The sequence below is a fragment of the Seriola dumerili genome, unplaced genomic scaffold (assembly GCF_002260705.1).
Source record: "Seriola dumerili isolate Sdu_G_001 unplaced genomic scaffold, Sdu_1.0 BDQW01001892.1, whole genome shotgun sequence".
In the NCBI taxonomy this organism is placed as follows: domain Eukaryota; kingdom Metazoa; phylum Chordata; class Actinopteri; order Carangiformes; family Carangidae; genus Seriola; species Seriola dumerili.
In genome coordinates this window covers 685,448-706,366 of record NW_019176147.1, presented here as the reverse complement: position 1 = coordinate 706,366, position 20,919 = coordinate 685,448, and the positions used below count along the sequence as shown (strand labels likewise).

Sequence of the window (20,919 nt, the reverse complement as noted above, 5' to 3'; positions counted from 1 at the left end):
GTTGCTGGATTAATTTACTGTTAGGCCATGTTGTCCTCTCCTAGCAGGAGAAATCACTGTAGCTTTTTATTTATTTATTTATTTATTTTTATTGACAATCTTTATAACAGTCAAAAAGGCACAAATCACGTTCAGGATAAATGCAGAAAATATAGGAACAACTGAGCAAGCAGTAATGAGAATAGAAATACATTAAAAATAAAAATATAAATAAAATAAAATATATTTAAAATGAATTTAAAAAAAAAACTTAATTAACAATTGTACATATAAAATAGAAATAAAGGGACAAAATAAGACATGAATCAGGTATTAAAGTGCAGAGATAATCATACCGATGTTGGGTTTCCTTAGTATTACAGCATTTCACATATTTTTTATATAATATTATTTAATTTAAATAAGCATCAAATACAGGTGTGGTTTTTAAGAAACCGCATTTATGTCTAAAATATTTTGCTAAAATTAATAATAATTAAAAATAATAATTAAATGTTCATTCCCAAGCTTCATTTTTTTGTTTTCCATTTGAGGACCAAATTTTATATTTTTATACTGTCGCTTTATGACGGATAAACACAAACAGTGTGCAGTGTACCCCCCTAAACAGTAGGTGGCGGTAGTGCGCCTACCGGATACTGTTGGTTGCCAGGAGCCATCAATAGCCAGGAAGAAGAAGAACGCCCATTTTGCTCACACTGTCCAGGCACCGAAGTGGGCTGAAATAACAGACAGACAGAAGAGGACAAAGAGCTGCAATGGACGGGTAAATAAGTCCACATCACAGATAATCCTTCTGGGTGCTCTTACTAGAGCTGTGCATGTGGCAGAGGCAGAACGAGCCGTTTTCCGTGCTCAATTTAAGATATGCTAACTGTTAGCTCAGCTGCGAACCTTGATACTGACGTTAGCTACCCAACGACACCAAGTCCCAGACAAGAAATGTGCCAGTTTATTGTTGTCTTGCTTGTAGGGAAATGTACAATTATAGGAGGGCGTGCCTCAAGAGCATAATTACATATCACTTCTGCAATATGTAGTTATTAGTTAGCTCGTTGCCAAAAGGTAATAACGTTCAACATAGTATCACCTTTGCTCGTGCGTATAATGAACGTTAACGTTAGCTTACGTTCCATTAACACAGTGTAGCTACCGCTGAGTAGCTGGATAAATGGCGTCAGTTTTCCCGGTTATTTTTACTGTAACGGGCTATTTGTTACTTGACTTGTGTGTTACAGAGTTTCCCACAGAATTAGATTCTATTTGTGGCGGTAGCTGAACGAGGCGGGGCTGGGGGGGGGGGGGGGGTGCTTTCTTAAAATAATATTAAATAGCCTAATACATTTATATACGGTCCTGCTCTGTAAATGTTTTAATTGCTTAGTACTGAACAATATATATATACACCTCCATTGCCTCACATAACATCAGGGTCGATTACATCTTGTGGCTGTCCAGTGAGCCTGGTCCCGGTGTTATGTCAAAGTCTGTTTACCTGTCAAGATGTGTTTCCTCTCACCTTAACGTGATCCTAACCCTAAACACCGAGCATCTCAGCTGGGTAACAGTTAGGTGCCCGTTGTCAGTGTGTTTGCATGGGTGAGATGGAGAGGAGCTGAGCAAGGAGGGTGTTGGAGGGTGATGTGATGAATATCTTGTTTTATAACAGTCCAAAAAGTAAAGATACTTAGTTTACTATCATGGCAGATAAAGCAAAAGCAGCAAATTCTTATTATTAAATAGTTGCACGAACGTCATGTGTTGAAAAATAGTTAGGTGGGGGGGGGTAAAAAAATTAATTCAGACGGTGGTACAATCCATTCTGGGTAAATTAAACTGCAGCCAACGCCTCAGCTCCATTTACCACAGCAGAAAATGTTTTTCACCTGGAAGAATTCAACATTTACAAGGACATTTTATTTTTGTAAATTCAGCAAAGAGTGAAACATTGAAAAAAAAAAATCTGATTTGGAATATAAATAGCTGCGACCTCTAAAAACTCTTTCCCTTCTCTTTGCTCTCCCCATAACAATGTTAACAAACTGCAAATTATGAGCCATGTTTTCCTGTCATTTTGTTGTTGGGTGCTCCTGGACAGCACAGGTGTTATCATTGATTGTTACCATGGTAACGTTGGTCTTAGGCCTGAGTTAGTGTGGGGGTTAGATGTCTCATTTTTTATTTATTTTTTGTCTTTAAATTGAATTGCATCAGACTACACAGGTGTACACAAAGTGGACACTGAGGAAATTGATATGTGGCTATTTTAATACATATTATCACGTACTGTACTCACAGCAGTCTTCATGCATATTCAAGTAAAACCTGTACTTGTCATTTGACAGTTTCTGATAGCACAAATAGATTTTTTTTTAAATCAAAGCTGTTACTGACCTTTTCTGGGTGTGTGATCTGTTGGACCGTATGGAGGTACGATCCAAGAGATTGCACACAACACACCCGGAAAAGCAAACTAGTGTATGTAGTCCAGTGCAGCAAGGAGCGCACAGACCTACATATCAGTGAAACCAAACAACCACTGAACACATGGCTCCACACGGGAGGGCCAACACCTCAGGCCAAGAGTCAGCAGTTCACCTACACCTGAAGGATAAGAGACACTCCTTCCATGACAACCGTGTACGTATTTTAGAAAGGAGGGACAGATGGTTTGAAAGAGGAGTGAAGGAAGCCATCTATGTCAGAGTAGAGAAGCCATACGACGCCACTTGTCCCCCCGCATACAATGCTGTCCTTTCATCCCTTCCCAGGAGATTTAACAACCTGTCACACTTGGCCTCATGTGACTGCAACAACTCCAGCGACTGTCACCACAACGATCAGGAGCAGTAACGACCCCAGTGAAATCAGTGGCCTTGATACTGGGTCTCCTCACCAGTCAGACTTTTCCTATCAATCCTTTTAATGACAATAAGTCCTCGCAGATCTGAAGTGGCAGTGGCGTGATTACACCAGTGGGAGGCAGCGATGTACTAAACTTTGGTTTGTCTGCCTGAAAGAAGAAGATGATGCTACAGGGCGGGCTTTGTTGTGAGCCTGTCTTCCTGTGCTTGTCACCAATGTTGCGAAATTTTGATTGATATTATGGCTCGACTTTCAGATGTTTGTGGTTGACGTCTGTCCATCTTCGGTTTTAGAGGGATTCATCACACTTGTTGGAAAACCTTGGGCTGTGGGCGGGTCCCATTGGGACAGCCGGGCAATTGTAGAGGAAACACTGAGCTCTTTGTTGTATTTTTGAATTATAGTAATTTGGTTTGCGGTTTATCTTGGCTGGTGCACAAGTCCACATTTCTTAGCATTTTTATTAATGGATAAACTACCCCCATCATTGTGGGCAACACCAGGAGGATGCAGATATAAAATAAAGAAAAATCCATGTGTTGAATTTTTGAACCTGTGAAACCGTATGTGCCTCTGTACATTAGGAACCAGTTTTGTTCCACACTTAAAGTAATATGCCACAACTTTTTCATCCGGGTTGTACTCTAACCAAGTTCCCTTCCCTCTCTTTCAGAGTTAAATAATTGCATGTCCTTGAAAATTTGAAATAACATTCTTGTCTCTTACTTTTCTTCTTTCATCTTCCTGTTTCCTCCCTTTGGCAGAGATGTTGCGGTTGGTGTGAAGGTAAGCTGTCTCACTTCTTTTTACAAATTTTACATGAACACACATTTTCTATGTCTGTATGATATTGTCCTCGATGCCCAGCGTGATTTTAGGATACGGCAGGTCAAACTAATTAACATCTGGGAGGACACTCCAAGATAAGACGCTATAAAGTTTTGTGTTAAGCTTGGTAGGATGGTAATAATATTAAACTAAAAGCCTAATGTATAATTTTGTCTATTGTTTGCTGATGTTATGTGCATAGGTGATATGTTATAATGAGCAATAACAGGATATCAGCTGCCTTTTGTTTTTGTTCAGTAAGGCATAAAGATTATACAGTATGTTTGATGTATGTTTGATATTAACACATAACTGTGTTTATAATAATAGAAATTAAGATATAAATGAAAATTTCATTTTTTTTTCTCCATAACTTTTCAGAGAGGCTCAGATGAGCTCAACATGTATGGTAGCAGCCCCAACTCTATGACCGGTAAGACCAACCTTAACCCTGATGGGATGGGCAAACACCCACCACAGATGATCAGACGCCTGGAAGATATTATTTATATCGAGAGCCACATAACCAGAATTTGATCAAAACAAGCTTTAAATTCATAAGTTGGATTGTGAGTGTACTAAGGTATTTACACCTGCTCCTCGATGGGCTTCATGTTGTACATAACATGACACAGATCAGAAGTTGAATAAAGTCTTTGACTATGAAAAGATCAAAGCTTGTAGGAAGTCTGGCTGACGGCACCAAAATATCTTTTAGTAGAAAGTGTGTCTGGTGGTGACGAAGCCTGTTGCTCTAGAGTTGCGGTGTCATGTGCTAATTTAATTTAAACATTTTGTGTGTGTGTGTGTGTGTGTGTGTGTTTGTGTCCATCTGCAGCGAATGGCAGTGACAGTAAGAAACAGCGTCTGGATGAATCACCTCCCTCCAGAGTTCTCCACATTCGGAAACTTCCCAATGAAGTGTCAGAGACTGAAGTCATTGCTTTGGGGCTACCCTTTGGAAAGGTCACCAACATACTGATGCTCAAGGGGAAAAACCAGGTAAACTATAACAGAACTCTATACTGTCAACATATACTTTAGGTTGTGAACAATAGGATAACACAAAGTGTTCAATTGAATAATTTTCTTCTTTTCTAAACAAGAAAAATGACGATTTGTTATTCTTCAAATCTATTTTACTGTGTTTTTCCAGGCTTTTCTGGAGCTCGGTACAGAGGAAGCAGCCATTACTATGGTGAACTACTACACAGCTGTCACTCCACAGGTCTGAAATGCATCAGTGTTCATTCATGTTGGTCATATTCCTTCAGTGTGAGTCTGCGTGTGTCTGGGATGTCATGAGAACCGAGACGCGAGCGAGATAGTTTGTGTTTGACGCAGGGCGGCAGGGATAAGTTATAGACACAGTTATAGACACACTTCAAACTTATCTTAACACCTCAAACACAGACATCCAGATCTGTACACAGAATTCAGGGTGAGTGAGTTTCAGTTGTTGAATTTATATGTTTATTTTATATTTTCGCTTTTTTATGTTTTTTGCATCTTATCTTATCTTGTCCTGAAATGTGACCGTCATTGTTTGTGAATTGTGACAGCTGCAACTGTCACAAAGGCTAATGTTAGCTTGTTTAGGCTAACGTAGCAACAGCTACTGGGAATTACTAGCCTACTGTCATCAGCTAAAATAAACTGTACCATAAAATACAAAGCTGACTTTTTATTTTATTTTTTTTAATCAGAGGCATTTTTGCCTTTATTTGATAGTACAGTGAGAGGTAGACAGGAAGTTCAGGGAGAGAGAGTGAGGGGATGACATGCAGCAAATGGCTATGGGTCGGATACATCTGCAGGATCATGAAACTTCACAGGTGTGTAGTTGAAATCAAAATGAAGGCCACGTTTGAAGATGGGTGTGGTCCGACCCATGAGTTTTGAAGATGGGTGTGGTCCGACCCATGACATGTTGACATGTTGATTGGCTGGTGTGATCCCATCAAGAAGATTGTCTCTAGTTGTGTTCTGGTTTTGTTGTAAGGGATACAAACTGAATTGTTTATTAACGGACCTCATTCTGTGTAGGTCAGAAACACACCTGTCTTCATCCAGTACTCCAACCACAAGGAACTGAAAACAGACTCAGCTCTGAACCAGGTACACACATCCATGTATTTGTACACTTGACGCTACGCTTCAGCTGAGCCAGGTGGTTGGACTGATGTAGGATTTGATGTTTTTGTCGTTCTGCCCAGAGAGCCCAGGCAGTGCTGCAGGCAGTGTCAGCAGTTCAGGATGGAAGCTCTCCATCCTCCGACCCAGGGGTTCTGGACCTCGCTCCGCCCCCCAGCCCTGTCCTGCGAATTATTATTGACAACATGTTTTATCCTGTGACACTGGACGTTCTACAACAGGTAAAGCCTGAACACCTTACATAAAACACACAGCCCCATAGTCCAGTTTGACCTTTTTCCTGTTGTCTGGATCAACTCAGCTACAAAAACAGCAGCTTTATAGCAAAACAGAACCTTTCTGGGGAGGAAAGGAGGAAGGAAATCATTTAGGGCTGCATACATAATCGACATCGCTAATCTCTGTAATTATTTTTAGCTACATCATTGTGCACAGAGCAATGTATTACGACAGGCTGTAAACTGTAGATAAAATCTCCAAATCACAACAGCGCTGTCACTCAGACGCTGCACGGTGCGCAAAGATTTTTATAACTGAACTATGAGCAGATGATCGTCAAATACATTCAAATGTGAGTCTTACAGGTAAAACATGAAAGTTTAGGGTGGACTTGGCAGGACAGTGAATGATATAGTTTTCACATTTTTAGATAAGGTAATATATATTTATATATATGTATATGTGTGTGTGTGTGTGTGTGTGTGTGTGTATATATATACATATATATATATATATATATATATATATATGAGAAAACCATGAACCAATGAACCATAAGCACATGACAAATGCACAGCTGATATCCCCTCCTCCACTTGTGCAGCTGTTAGAAATGCCACGTCAGCTCTGATGTCCTGATTCTGGGACAGTCCTAATTACATGAATGAACACTGTTGCCCTCTCAGAGGCATGTGGCCTTTTGTGATGCCCCTCCCACTGTCTTGGAGATTGTCCTTACCCACGTCGGCAGGCAATTGGTTCGGCGTGTGAGGGTCGTCAGCTGATGCTGTTGCTGGCCCATGTGTTCACTTGTCCTCTCCGTTCCATCTGCTGACATCCATTTGTTTTTGTGTATCATTTGCTCCACAGCACATGTACCGCTCCTCCATGCGCTGCTTTCATGGCTGAACCTGCTGATTTCCACGCCTCATTGCTAATTGGTCTTATGTTATAAAATAAATTGTTTGGTTTTTCTCAGTATAACTTTGTGTGATCTCCCTTATTGTCACTTTCTCAGTTTGAGACTCTTTCAAAAGCTCATTGGGATAATATTCATATGTCACACAGCTTTAAACGAGAATGTTAAAAGTCAAGTGTTATGTTTTTGTTTTATTCTCTATGAATCATTTGACTCTTGCAGATCTTCAGTAAATTCGGGACGGTGATGAAGATTATAACCTTCACCAAGAACAACCAGTTTCAGGCTCTGCTGCAGTTCAGTGACCCCGTCAACGCACAGCAAGCTAAACTGGTAGGATCACACAAACAGCCTTTTACATCAGCAACCATGCTAACAGATACTCTGTTTAAGGATTATCAGGGGAAGGTGTGGAGTTTTGAACGGGGTTGATGGGGACTGCAGACGAGGGACTCGGATGTGTTTTCTATAAATAAAAGTAGCTGTAACCCACACCTCCAATCTGGTGTCACTGATTGGACTCCAGGTTTGTTAACTCCTGACTCCAGTTAGCTTCTGTTGATGTCGTTGGCTGAGGAGCTCATGTGCTTCTTTCAGCCTACAGTGTGAATGTTTGAATGATGTGTTAAATATTGTTTTAAGACTAATTTATGCAGATAATTCCAAAGGGTTCACTCACTTTTGTAGATGGGAAAAAAAACCCGCTGTTAACACACATTTCTCCCTCTTGCGCTCCTTCACACCAGTCTTTGGACGGACAGAACATCTACAATTCCTGCTGTACTCTGCGGATAGACTTCAGTAAACTGGTCAACCTCAATGTCAAATACAACAACGATAAGAGTCGAGATTACACGAGACCCGACCTCCCTACAGGAGACGGAGAGGCGACCAACAAGGATCATTCTTTATTGGGTAAATACACCGCTCTCCTGGTCCGTCTCCACGGCGTCCGTTCATATCAGTCAGTCCTCGTTCCATGTGGAAAATTTATTCCAAAGTTTAAAGTAAAGTAGGTATTTTCCAAACTTGGTCATTTTTAGTGTGAAATTCCCTCTTCTGTGTTTCAGTGACAGTGTTTGTTTAAAGACATTATTTTAAGACAGACTTCAAAATTGTGAACTTGTACTTGAAGGTTGAATTAAACATGTTTTAGTGCTTTGTAAGTCGGTCTTAAAGTTAAACCAGTGAAAACCTGCAACAGCTACAGAGTAGGACCTAGCTTTCTGTAATCTGTAAATGCTCTACATGTCAATATGTTAGTGACAAAGGAACTTTAGAAAACTTCAGTTAAATGCTCTTTTGTCTCAGGGTGATTCGAGACCCCAGGCTAGGCCAGACAACAAGTGGTAAACCTAAGGCTCCATGTGCACGGCCACTCATCACAGACGCACAACAATGTTTAGAAAAGATTTTATCACAAGCTAAAGCACTAGACAACGTCTGCTGGAGAGATTCACAGCACCAGTCGTTCATCTTTATTAGATTTTATTCTCTATTCTTGCTTTTTCTCTTGTTCCTCCCTCGTCTCCTCTGCTGGGTCAGTAAACGGTAACCTGCCTAACTACCGACCTTCATAAGAAGCACTGTGGTTATTGTGTAATAGAACTGTGGGAAATGACTGTAAGGCAGGTTAACTAGTGAGTTATGGAGGCAAACAGAGTAGTTTCTCTGTACTGTGGAACTACTATATATTTATTTATCCTTCCATCTTTATCTTGTCACTGTTTTTATCAGGTGTGACAAGTAGAAAACCGTTAACACTACAAGGTTAATCCTCATACATGTAATACTTGCCAAATGTGGATGTGTATACAATTAGCTACTAATATTATGTTAACACTTAGCCATAAAGTTTACCTTCAAAACGCTATTCCACAAACCGATGGGTGACTTCGTGGTGAGTTGCTGCTTGGTCTGTTACAGTGTAAAAACAGACCCTGTGTTTTTGGGCCATAACTCGAGAATTCAAATTCAAATCATGACACAGTTTAACACAAATGTCTAATAGGATAAAAAATGATGATGTAATGACATTTTATATTCAGAGGTCGAAGGTCAACTTCACTGACGTCATCATCAGTTCACATGGGTTCACTTATAACTGAAATGAACTGAGAGTCTGAACACTTTCTAAAACCACTGTCTAGGAGTAACCGTAGTTAAATATTTGCTGCTTTGACAACATTTACTCTGATGTAGGTCAGTTTGGTTTCTTGTGATAATTGTATTCTGTGGTGTGACGTTAGGTGTGTATTCTGTGGTATAAATGTACTTTTGTCATTGTCTTGTAGGTACCCCATCTGGAGCGCTGGCTTCCTACTCTAGTGGAGGAGGTTACTCATCATCTCTCTCCCTGTCACAGGGTGGAGGTACATATCTTTTCTTCTTTCCATCACTCTGTTTTTCCACCACTCAGAATTAAGACTCATAATGAGCTGGTCATTTCATAACAGTCGCCAGCCTGAATTACTGTAATAAGATATTTGGATCAGAGAGGTACCACTGAAAGCGGCTGTGGACATTTACAGTTGATAAATGTCTGTGCAGGTCTTAACAATCTTCAGTTGCCACTTAACAAACTTCCAAGATCGTTCCAACATTTAATTTTTCAACCCTAAATTCAGATGTCTTTAAAAATGTTTCTTAGTGTTCTGTCCTAGTGAGAAATATAGAGTCATGCAGAAATGGATGTAATTTCTCCACAGTTTTCATCATCAACACTTGTTAAATGAAATGTCTTAACGTGTGAATGTGCTAAATATTGATTGTATTGTTTGTTATTGTTTATTTCTTGGTGAGAGTTGGGTGTCTCCCCTCGTCTTTTGAGGGTGTACCCTGGTCAGAATTACCCTTTTTTATCGTGACATGTTTATATATAAATGCAATACTAATCTGTATTTTTAAATTAAGTTTTTCAAAACGAATCACTTTCACTGACCTGTAAAAGATCTGTTCAGAAATCCCACCGGCCTTTCCCTTATCTTCTTCTATCTTCTCTGTGTTTGTTATTCAGGCTTTGATCACATGTCAAGTGGGAGGTGCATAATCCTTAATTACACCAACACATAGTTGTGGTCGATAGGAGCGAGTCATCAAAGATCTGAGTCATTTACACAGTTTACAAACATCTTGCTCAGAACAATTAATGGCTTCAACATTACAGTTAATTATGGAAATTACTGAAGCAGCTCTGTTGACCGTTTATACCCTCTGAAACGTTAATACAACTTGTCCAGTGCATCTGTAGATATTCATGTATGTTTTACTGAAGATGAAGCTTGTTAAGATTTATTACACACAATAATGAAGGTTAACTAAGCTTAGATTTATACAGACATTTATACACTGTCATGAAACACATCACTGTCCCTGATGTGTTGCTGTGCTGCAGCATGTTGGGGTAATTGTTAAACAGGAGTTGTACAGTTAGTCTATTGAACAGGGTTTATTGGAGCCATGGTTTTAGACTCTGCTGCATGTTTAGCTCTGATCTGTCTCTTTGTCTCGTGCTTTCCTACCAGGAGCCATCAGTCCTCTGAGCGCTGCGGCGGCGGCGGCAGCGGCTGCGGGTCGTGTTGCTCTGTCGGGGTCTGGAGTGTCAGGAGTCCTGTTGGCCTCCAACCTAAACGAAGAGGTACACTGACCACAAATATAACTTAACTTAACTGTGACTCAGCGTTTCCAAGCGCTGCTTTAAGTGACTAATTTCAACTGTTGAACAGACGCTGCTGAATGATTTTCTTGAGTAACTGTGTGGATGTGTGGTTGCATGTGTTCTTAGGTCACTTTACAGCATGATTGATCATGCATCTTCCACCAAGGTGAAGTCCGTGTAATATAATTCAAGTTGGATTAAATTCACAGTGTGACTGTGGGTCCTACAGTCTCAGAGGAAGTTATATAGCGGTAAAATATTTCCAAGTATCATATCTGCAGAAAGTACAGACTGAATTTGTGCAAATGCCACAGTTACTGTTTAGTTTTGCATCTTTTAATTTCATGAAATAAGAAATGATCATGTTTAGTATCTGTTTGTTACAGGGATTGTATTGGCTTCTTTTCACTTCAAAAAATCCACACATGTAATTTTCCTAGCGGTGGTCAAACCTGTGCATACGACTGTGTATTTTTTATCTCAGATTTCTGCTTCTTCATTCAATTTTCTGATAATTCTCTTGTTGTAAATGTGTGCCTGCTCTGTCATGTGTATCTCTGAATCTACTGCACCTGTTACCTGTTTCCGTATGTTCCATCTCTCTGTCAGAGCCCTTCTCTCTCTCTCTCTCTCTCTCTCTGTCTCTCTCCCTCTCTCTCTCTGTGTCTTTGTCCCTCTCTCGCCCCTGTGGAGAGGGACTCCATAGTGGAGTGGTGGTTTTCACACTTCTGCCCCCCTCTGGTTAAAGTCTCGGTGCGGCAGCTGTATCCCGGCTGTTTTGGCGACACCGTGCGGTCACGCCTGGTGACTCGTCAGCTTGACAGCGGCAGCTCCTGTACTTGGGAGTATGCTCAATACAATCCAGTGGCTAGGTGCAGTGGTTGAGTGTGGTTGTGAGTGTTGAATCCAAGTGGTGGTTTTTCAATTACTTGTTCATCCTCTCTCGACCGTGTCCTCAAATGGGCAGACCAACATCTGTTAGCCGTTTTCATACAGAACCCTGTTTCCAGGTAGCGTCGCTATAGAAACTAATCTTTTTACAATTTAATTCCAGTTTGACAAAGTAGTTGATTAAGACCTAGACCCATAAAACATCTGCCAGTGATGATGGGGTATCATGTCCTTCACTTACAGCACAGCTGCAGCTGAGCTGGACTCCAAATGTCATGTTGGTTAAACACCTTCCTTTTTTTTTTTTTGGTGGGAATGAACACATTGCCTTGTAGCCTGTTCACCTCCAAGCTAACTGTTCCACGTCGACAGTTAGCTGTCGAAGTCCAGATAACTGTGATTTTCAGTTTTGTTGGCAGTGATTGTGTAAGTTAACACGTCACAAAATGAAAGTCTTGTTCTCATCATAGCACTGCGGTGTCCCTGAGAGCTCAACACACCGCAGCTTCAGAAAACACGTGCAAAGACACGAGCACGCTGCAGGTTCAGTCCTACATCGTAACGGAAGTGTTTCCAGGGGACATTAAAAAGTGATGAACCCGGCTGTGACGCACCTGTTATCCAGTAAGCCCCAGCCAGGTTCATCACTTTTTAATGCCCCCTGGAAACACTTCTGTTGTGTTTGTAGGACTGAATTCACAGCGAGCGCGTTTGAGTGTTTGCACGTGTTGTGAGTTTTTTTTCGCAGCAGCGCGTCTTGTCGTATTGATGAAGATGTTTTCTGAATCCGCAGCGTGTTTGTGTCTTTGCATGTGTTTTCTTAAGTTGCGGTGCGTTGAGCTCTCGGCCACCGTATAACACAGTATATTGAATGATCCATTCAAAGGTGATTGCTTTTTGCCATGACGACACAGGTCTCATGGAAGGATGGACAGGTCAATAACAAAAGAAATTTATTCAAATTGACCGATTGAAAAGTAAAACAAAAAAATATCTTTCCATTAAAGCAATCAAAGTGAAGATGCATTTTTATTTATTTTTTGTTTATGTACAATTCCTTTACATGTAACTCAACGTGTGTTGGTCTGTTCTGCCAGTCGTAGACAGTTATCCTGTTACATGTGATCTGATTGGCCATCTGCTTCATGGTACCGCCCCCTTTCTGGTTTGATATCTCCTGCCACTCAAGTCTGTCATTCACTTATTTATTTCCTGATATATTCATCCATCCATTATTTTCAACCTTCCTCCCATCCTTTATTTTCCTCACTGATAAATGCATCCAGCAGGGTGTGTGCATGTGTGTGCGTGTGTGTGTGTGTGTGTGCGTGCGTGTGTGTGTGTGTGCGTGCGTGTTAACAAAACTGGAAAAAGTGTGTGTGTGTGAGGCTGTGTGTGTGTGTGATGCTGTGTGTTTGTGTGTGTTTGGAAACAAACCAGCAATCATTCAGACTCCGTTGATGTCCCACTGATGCTCTGTTTACTGACCTCTGCTTTGGTTTTTGTGTCCCCTCCCCCACCCCCTCCTTTCCTCCCTCCTCTGCTCCTCCCTTCACACGTTTATTTTCTCTCCATTTGTCTCTCCTTTTGGCCAAACATCCTTTAATGTCGTACACTTCTCTTAAACCCCCCTCCTCCCTCCTCCCTCCTCTGATGTGTGTTTACCTCTCTTTTCTTTCCTTTTCCTCACGTCACTTTTCTTACTCTGGTCTAACCTGACTTTGGCTTTGCCGTTTTGATCCACTCTCCAAACCCCCCCTCCCTCCCCTCCCTCCCTCCCTCCTCCCCCCTTCCTCCCCCCCATGCCTTCCATCTTTGCTCCACTCCTCCTCATCATGGAAACCACCACCTACCCCTCGTCCAACGCTGGGCGGTCTGATCTCTACCTTCGTCTCTCCTTCTTCTTCCTCCTCTGCTCCTCCTCTTCCTGTCCTCTGCTCTGCGGTCTCTCTCTCTAAAGATGGTCACGCCTCAAAGTCTCTTTACCCTCTTCGGTATGTTCAACCTCTACTATTCTATCTGTATATCTCTCTCTGTTAATCCTATTTTTGTTCACTTTCTTCAGTGATGTCGTGGACACGCTTTATTCCTCTATATCTTTCCGTGTCTCCAAGCCTCCCTCTTTCACATTGTTCACTACAGAGTTAAAATCTACTTCTGGTCTCTGCGTTAAAACATAGTGATCCTGAGAGACTTTGTGTTTGGTCAGCTTACCTCTTAACTGATGAGAACAAAGACACCAAAATCATTCATGTTGTCGAAACATCGAAGCCAAACCAGATTCACGGTTTGTAGGTTGAGATTTTAATGATATGATAATCCTGGCAGTGCAGTGCAGTGCTGTTAGCAACTGATTGGAGCCTGTAACGAGGGCCTGTTGTATGTTTACCCAGACTGCATCATGGTGTGCCTCTCTAAGCACTGTGCCATAGTTTGAAAATTTGGTGTGAAACCTCCAAAATCAAGCGTTGGACTGATTTGATGAAAACAGACACCGACGACGGCTTCACAATAAAAAGCTGCCGTCACATGTTTTCGTGAGAAGCAGCTACAGTTTTGCAGTGACGATAATTAGCACTGAATCAGGATTCATTAGAGCGCTGATGGTACAGACAAAACGCTGAGGATCAAATCTGTTAGATGAAGGGAGGAGGAGGAGGTTTGTTCACGTTTTAATCACTAAACTGACGCTCACAAACCTCTTATCAGACATTTTTCTCTTGTTGTGATCTTCTGTTTTGAGCAGAACGATCTGTGAACGTGTCAAAGGTTTCTGCTCTCTGTGAGCCAGTCTCTCTGCTTGGCCTCACATTATTACAGAAAGAAAAGACCAATTGTCCAGCAGCACTCTGTTGTTCTGTCAGTCGACTGTCTGGCTGTTGAAATAATTTATTCAGTATTTGTTTTTTGGCTAAAAATATCAATCTAGAGTCTGTCATCAGGAAACTGTCTGTTAAATGGTTTGGTGTACGACACTGGAGCCTCCGTTCTCCCAGGGACACGAGGATTATTTTAGTGTTTTATGTTCTCACCACATTAACGGTTAAGTTGCTCACTGAGACTCGTTCTAGCTTTTTAAACCCTCTGCGTCTCTTCCTTTCTGTTTTGCCTCTTTCTCTAGATTTTGTATTAATCATGTGCAGTCACATTACACCTTTTTCATTTTATTCTACCTACGACTTTGCAGTTGGGATTACCTGCCACTCAGTCACATTAAGTTAGACATATAGACTAGCCCAGCAGTTTTCTTTTACATATTTACTTGCTGGACCAGTTTTAGCCACTTTGGCACATCTTCCTAAAAAGACCTAAAAAGAACAGGATCTTTTTAGGTCTTCTTTGTTTCCTCATATAGTATGTTCTGTCTTAGATTAGTGCATATCTTTTTGAAGTGTCTTCTCTCCTACAATGTCCGCTCATAGTCTTACGCTTTTAATCACCTAATCAAGCTGGGTGTCTGACTCGTGCACACGCTGCTAAGTCTAAACGTTAACCGTCAGCCAGACGCCTCAGCTGAGGTGTCGTGACTTTCCTTCACTGCTCAGACTACTTGGTTTACACAGAAGCGTTTGATTGAGTTTTTCTAGTGCAAGTCAAATCAGAAGATTCCATCTTTTCTTTTCATTTGTCTTTCTGGCACTAACTTTATTCCTTTCATCCTTCACACCTCTTCTTTTTTTATCTTCGCCGGCTTCATCTCTCCTGCTCTGTCTGTCCTGTCCTCTTCCTCATCTTCGCCTCTACCCTGCTCTCTCTCTCTCTCTCTCTCTCTTGCTTGCTCTCTCCCGCTCTTGGTCTCTCTCTCTTTCTCTCTCTCTCTCTCTCTCTCTCTCTCTCTCCCTCTCTCCCTCTCCCTCCCTCTCTCTCTGGCACTCTCTCTACCTTCAGGAGTCTATGGTGATGTCCAGAGGGTGAAGATCCTCTACAACAAAAAGGACAGTGCTCTGATCCAGCTGTCCGATGGCAACCAGGCTCAGCTGGGTGAGTTTTGAACGTTCATAATATGTCACTGAAAAATAAGATGAATAAAGACTTGGCTTGTTTTTTTTTATTTTTTGTTTAATTAAAATCAGAAGTGCATATCCTGATAAGGTCACTTGCAGGTCCCAAGTATATGAACATTTTAAAGGTGCATGAATGTTTGAGATTTTTATTTAGTGGGATTGAAGTGAAATGAGCTTTTTGACAGAATATTTACACCAGTTAGTGTTTAACCATACTGAGAAATAAAGATTATATATATATATATATGTGCATGTATGTGGGTTTTTGTTTTTGTTTTTGTTTGCATTATGGATGTGATATGACAAATGAATGACCCTGTTGCATTATCAGTAAATATCGTTTAGATTTCTCACCTGCTCATATTCTCTATTTTTTATGACTTAAATTTTTACAACTTTTCATAATTCCACATTACAAAAACACACTAGTCTTAGATAATAATAGTACAGTAATAATAATAAATAAATAAGATAATAGAATAAAATGTAGAATAGACATTTAAACAGCGTCCACGTGTTCATTTCTGTTGCACCATCACCACATCCATCTCTCCACATCCATGACTGCCACCATCCCAAAAAGGTGTATTTACAGATTCAAATAACATGTTGAAAACGGACAGACTTCAAAAAATCCACACATGTAATTTTCCCAGCGGTGGTCAAACCTGTGCAGACGACGTATTTTTTATCTCAGATTTCTGCTTCTTCATTCAATTTTCTGATAATTCTCTTGTTGTAAATGTGTGCCTGCTCTGTCATGTGTATCTCTGTGAGTGAAATGGCAGAAACATTCCTCGTTCGTCAGTCTATGTGATATTCCTTCAACACACCTGCTCATATTTTCTGTTTTTCTCCTCGTGTAGCAATGAGCCACTTGAATGGTCAGAAGGTGTTCGGTAAAGTGATGAGAGTGACGCTGTCGAAGCATCAAACTGTGGCTTTACCCAGAGAAGGACTGGACGACCAGCTCCTCACTAAAGGTTATTTGTTTTCTCAATCTTTATATGTTTGTAAAGGCAATAATATACAGTGTTTAATCTTAAGTCCTAATAATAATAACAATAATGTTTCACCCAGCATTATCGTTTTCTTTACGACTGTTTTGTTTCTGTCGGACAGATTTCTCCGGCTCTCCACTCCATCGCTTTAAGAAACCAGGATCCAAGAACTTCCAGAATATCTTTCCTCCCTCTGCGACACTTCATCTCTCCAATATCCGGTAGAACAGCGTATCTCAGTCAAAGTCATTCGGCAATTAGTGTAGCGGTCTCATCGACTTTATGCTGCTTCGCTTCAAGGCTGTAAATAGTTTGTCTTTTTCATGCCCAGGGACGGTGTTGGAGAGGATGATCTCCGTCTTCTGTTCTCCAACAGCGGAGGAACTGTCAAGGCCTTCAAGTTCTTCCAGTAAGAAACAATTTAGTGTGACGCTCTTTACAGTCCCTCCAGGATTTGGCAGCTTTTTGTGAGATTGTTTTGCAACAGAAATACATGATATTTGATATATGAAACTGGGAGAAAATTTAAAACAAGCTCAAAATGTTGCTATCTTTTATTTGTATAATTCATTAAAAATTAAAGGCAACTTGTTCCAGTGAGAATAAATCCAGGTCAGTGCAGGTGGTGACCCAGTCTTCATGAATGTCGCACAGAATTCACAGGGGCTGGTTGAGTGTGCGTTAATTATTGCGATCGAGACGTTGCGACTTTCTGGAGGGACTGTCTTTAAGACACTTAAAACGTCTACAGTTGAAGAAGTAAATGGTGCCAAGTGCACACACACTTTCACTTTCGCTTTTCATACAATTCAGCTGTTTGTCTCTGTGCTTCCTCCATCAGGGACCGGAAGATGGCCTTGATCCAGATGTCGTCAGTAGAGGAGGCAATCCAAGCGCTGATGGATCTTCACAACTACGACATGGGAGGGAATCACCATCTAAAGGTTTCCTTTTCAAAGTCCACCATCTAAGCCTCACGCCCGATTCCTCAACCTTAAGATCCATTACGAGCGAGGGAAGTCACTCCCATTTTCCATGTTTTATGTTCTGTTAACCTCTTCTGTGCTATCCCGAAAAAACTTAAATTAAGTCGTACAGTAACACACACACACAATGTGTTTTTGAATGTCCAATTAAACATTATGAAGCCACAGACTAAAATGTGAATCATACAGACCTTAAGATTAGAAAACCATCTTCCAACGATCATTAAGAACAGACAGGCCTTTCGTAATGTACGACGAGTCCTGAACGTCATCCGTGAAAAGAGAGAGATAGTAAACATGACGCTGAAAACACATTGGCATTATTTTTGTGATTCACTCTGTCGATCTGGATCCCAAACTACTGAACTGTGAAGCATTAGCTGAAGTTGTGTTGACCCTTGAATCCCTGGCAACAGCAATCAGAAATCATCCAGGGATAAAAGGCATTGATATTTCAAAGAGCGTCAGATTTCTTTATTTGCTGACGACACACTGGTATATCTCTAAAAACAAAAAACCACCACCTAAGGTGTAAATCAACAATACCAATCAACAATTCAGCCTCTGTCACAATAACTGGAAATGAGTTCAAGTATTTAGGAATAATGATCCCATGTAGTTTAGCCCCATTGTTGCTGTTTGGACAGACAGATGACTCTTCCCCCAACCTTAATTAGCAAAATTAATGTTATTAAAACAAAAACCCTGGACACATCTCTCTACTCCGACTCTCTCAGGAGGCTTAACAACTAACCCGTATGTTAAAACCACAGTTACAGCTTGGTATGAATCACGTTTTCTCCTATTAGGGGGGTAACACAGTGTTTGCATCAGGTAATTCAGACTCTGGGCTCAGACGGGTTTATATCCTAGACCTTCAGACAGATATTACAGAGCTAGTTTATCCATTAGAAGTAAGATTTAAATCAATCCAAAAATAATTGGCTTGAGAGGACGTAGCCTGTGTAACTCTTGATGAATTCCTTATATCCCAGAACAGAGAAAGGTTCCCGATTTCCTTTGCATGTGGAGGTGTAAATACATAATAATAATAATAATAAAGCAATAAGCAACACAATTTCCAACATCATCCACAAAGAACTCATGAAAGTAAATGAGTTTAATGACCTCTGCTTATTACAAGCGAACTGTCTTAATGTGAAATATTAAAACAGAGTTTGTGGTGGATTAATGAGCTTTAATCAAACAAACAAAAATCATATATTTCATAATAATATATGGGATTCATCTCGTACATTTTTGGAATCATTACCTGAAAACTTCTTAAATGTGGCATTTACCAACTTAGACTTTACTCCTTTTGCATTTCTTTTTTTTTTTTTCTCCCCCCTTTTCGATATACGGATATGTAGTTATGCATTTGTGCACATTGTTGTGTGTGTGTATAAGTAATTTATTTATTTTCGTCATTTTGTAAACTATCACTGTTTTTATAAACACTGATGGCAATCAGTTCATGGGTGGGAGGGAAGTTGTTTTGAGGAAGATTTGAAAGATGTAAACAGACCGGTCTAGAAAAGTGATGTATGATGTTCAAAAGCAAGAGACAATAGATAAGTAATAGATACAACAAGTTAAACATTATAAAGTTTCAGTTAAAAAGATTCAGAAACACCTGATCACATGATGTAAACTCTTGACCAATAGAAGCAGTTCTTAGCCAAACCCCGTTCCTGCTTTTACCCTCATGACACGTTCAAGAGCGGCTGATCACCTCGCTGCAGTGATGTAGAGCTGTACTCCTGGGTGTGTCACGACGTTGTGACATCACTGTTGGGTGTGGTTATATACAGCAGGTGAAACGGACTCTCTCACCTGTCGGCACAGCAGTAGACTCTTTGAGTTCCTGTGATTAATCATCTCTTAATTCTTTGTACGTTCTTTTGTTCTTAAGCAAATTCCTATTTGAACCATAAAATATTATTGCTCTAACAGTTGCCCCCCCCCCCCCCCCCCACACACATTCGTTTTCCTCATCAAGTATGTGACTCCTCTTCCCTCTTGTCATTTGAAGATTTGTTTTGGACAGTGCAGTTTCTGCCACGCTCATCCATCAGTGTGCTGATTCACTCCTTCACACCTCTTCCTGTTCGTCTCTGCACTTTGGTGCATTCAAAATAAAAAAATAAAATAAAAACACCAACTGATATCTTGGACACGTCATCCAAGCTACAAGTATAAAGGAGTAGAGGGCGTGTTGTTTCACATCTACAGTGTAAATATGGCCAGTGTTACATTACCAGCACCCAATGTTACTTGGTAGCTCGCAGCTTAAAGAAAACTGAAATCGTTTAAACGCCAGACGTAACTTTAGAACCAGGGAATCCTCAGAGGAGACGGAGTGAACGACGCGTGCTGCCATTTCCAGTTTCAAGAGACATTTTTTTGTGAACTGTGAACAATCGCTCTGACGCCGTTTATACGTGATGCCCGTTTGATTAAAAAGCAGCAGGCTCATTGTGGCCAGTCTGCGGGGGGGGGAAATGCATTCTGGGAAATGTGAATCATAATTTGAAGCTAACGATGCTTGTTGAGGACAATTGAGAACTCCCCCCCCAAAAAACTTCCTCTACAAAAATAACCTGGAATGTGTGTGTGGACATTAACACTTTGTAATGATGCTGAAGGTGGAGCTTTCCTTGAAGAATAGAGCCATCTGTAATGTTCCCGTTTAAATCCCATCCCAGCCTTTTGACAACCACAGACAGACACACACACACACACACACACACACACACACAGACACACACATGATTCTACACACACAGGATGCATGCTCTTGCTCTCTGTTGAGACGACGTTTCAACATGTGATTCTGGTCTTGGTCTCTGGTTTTGGGAGGAGACCTGTTGGGACCAAAGTACATGATCCTTTTAAGTCTGTGGTCTGATATTACTATTGATTCTTTTTGTGACTTTGAACGTTTGATTTTACTGGTGATGTTTGTTGATCCTGTGTTGTAAACCTGTAGAAACACATTATTTTGTTAATTTTCTAAAAAAAATAAACAAAAAACCAGATGTGAACCTCTTATCAAGCCGACGACTGTGTCAGCGTTTGAACTGAGTTCATGTCCAAAGTCTTTTAGGGGATTGTTGTAAATTCTTTACTTGAATTCAGTTTTTTTAATTTAATTTAATCTGTTTTTTTTTTTTGTCATAAGATTTCAGATTAGCACAAATTAAACATGCCTTTTCTACCAAGGAGCCCAGGTTAAATTGTGTGTGTTAGTGTGTGTTTGGACCGGGTTCAGACCTCTGCTTTCATCTGTCTTACCTGTCGACCTGTCAATAAACTTCTCTCACTTTGTTCAGCTCTGTCTCTCTGCTCTGATCTCCTCTCGTCTGCCTCCGAGCTGCTCTGTTCCCTCATT

At 40.7% G+C, this 20,919-nt stretch overlaps 1 protein-coding gene across 1 annotated transcript; it reads left to right on the top strand.

Moving 5' to 3' along the window:
• Nucleotides 1-677: 677 nt before the first annotated feature.
• Nucleotides 678-19,493, top strand: LOC111239120 (polypyrimidine tract-binding protein 2-like). Its single transcript, XM_022768918.1, has 17 exons — nucleotides 678-766; nucleotides 3,630-3,651; nucleotides 4,075-4,126; nucleotides 4,532-4,695; nucleotides 4,850-4,921; nucleotides 5,740-5,811; nucleotides 5,910-6,068; nucleotides 7,208-7,318; nucleotides 7,732-7,900; nucleotides 9,280-9,357; nucleotides 10,510-10,622; nucleotides 13,495-13,528; nucleotides 15,423-15,515; nucleotides 16,405-16,521; nucleotides 16,661-16,760; nucleotides 16,871-16,948; nucleotides 17,381-19,493. The coding sequence occupies exons 1-17, from the start codon at nucleotides 759-761 to the stop codon at nucleotides 17,508-17,510; spliced, it is 1,572 nt and encodes a 523-aa protein (XP_022624639.1). The 5' UTR covers nucleotides 678-758; the 3' UTR covers nucleotides 17,511-19,493.
• The last annotated feature ends 1,426 nt before the right edge of the window (nucleotides 19,494-20,919 follow it).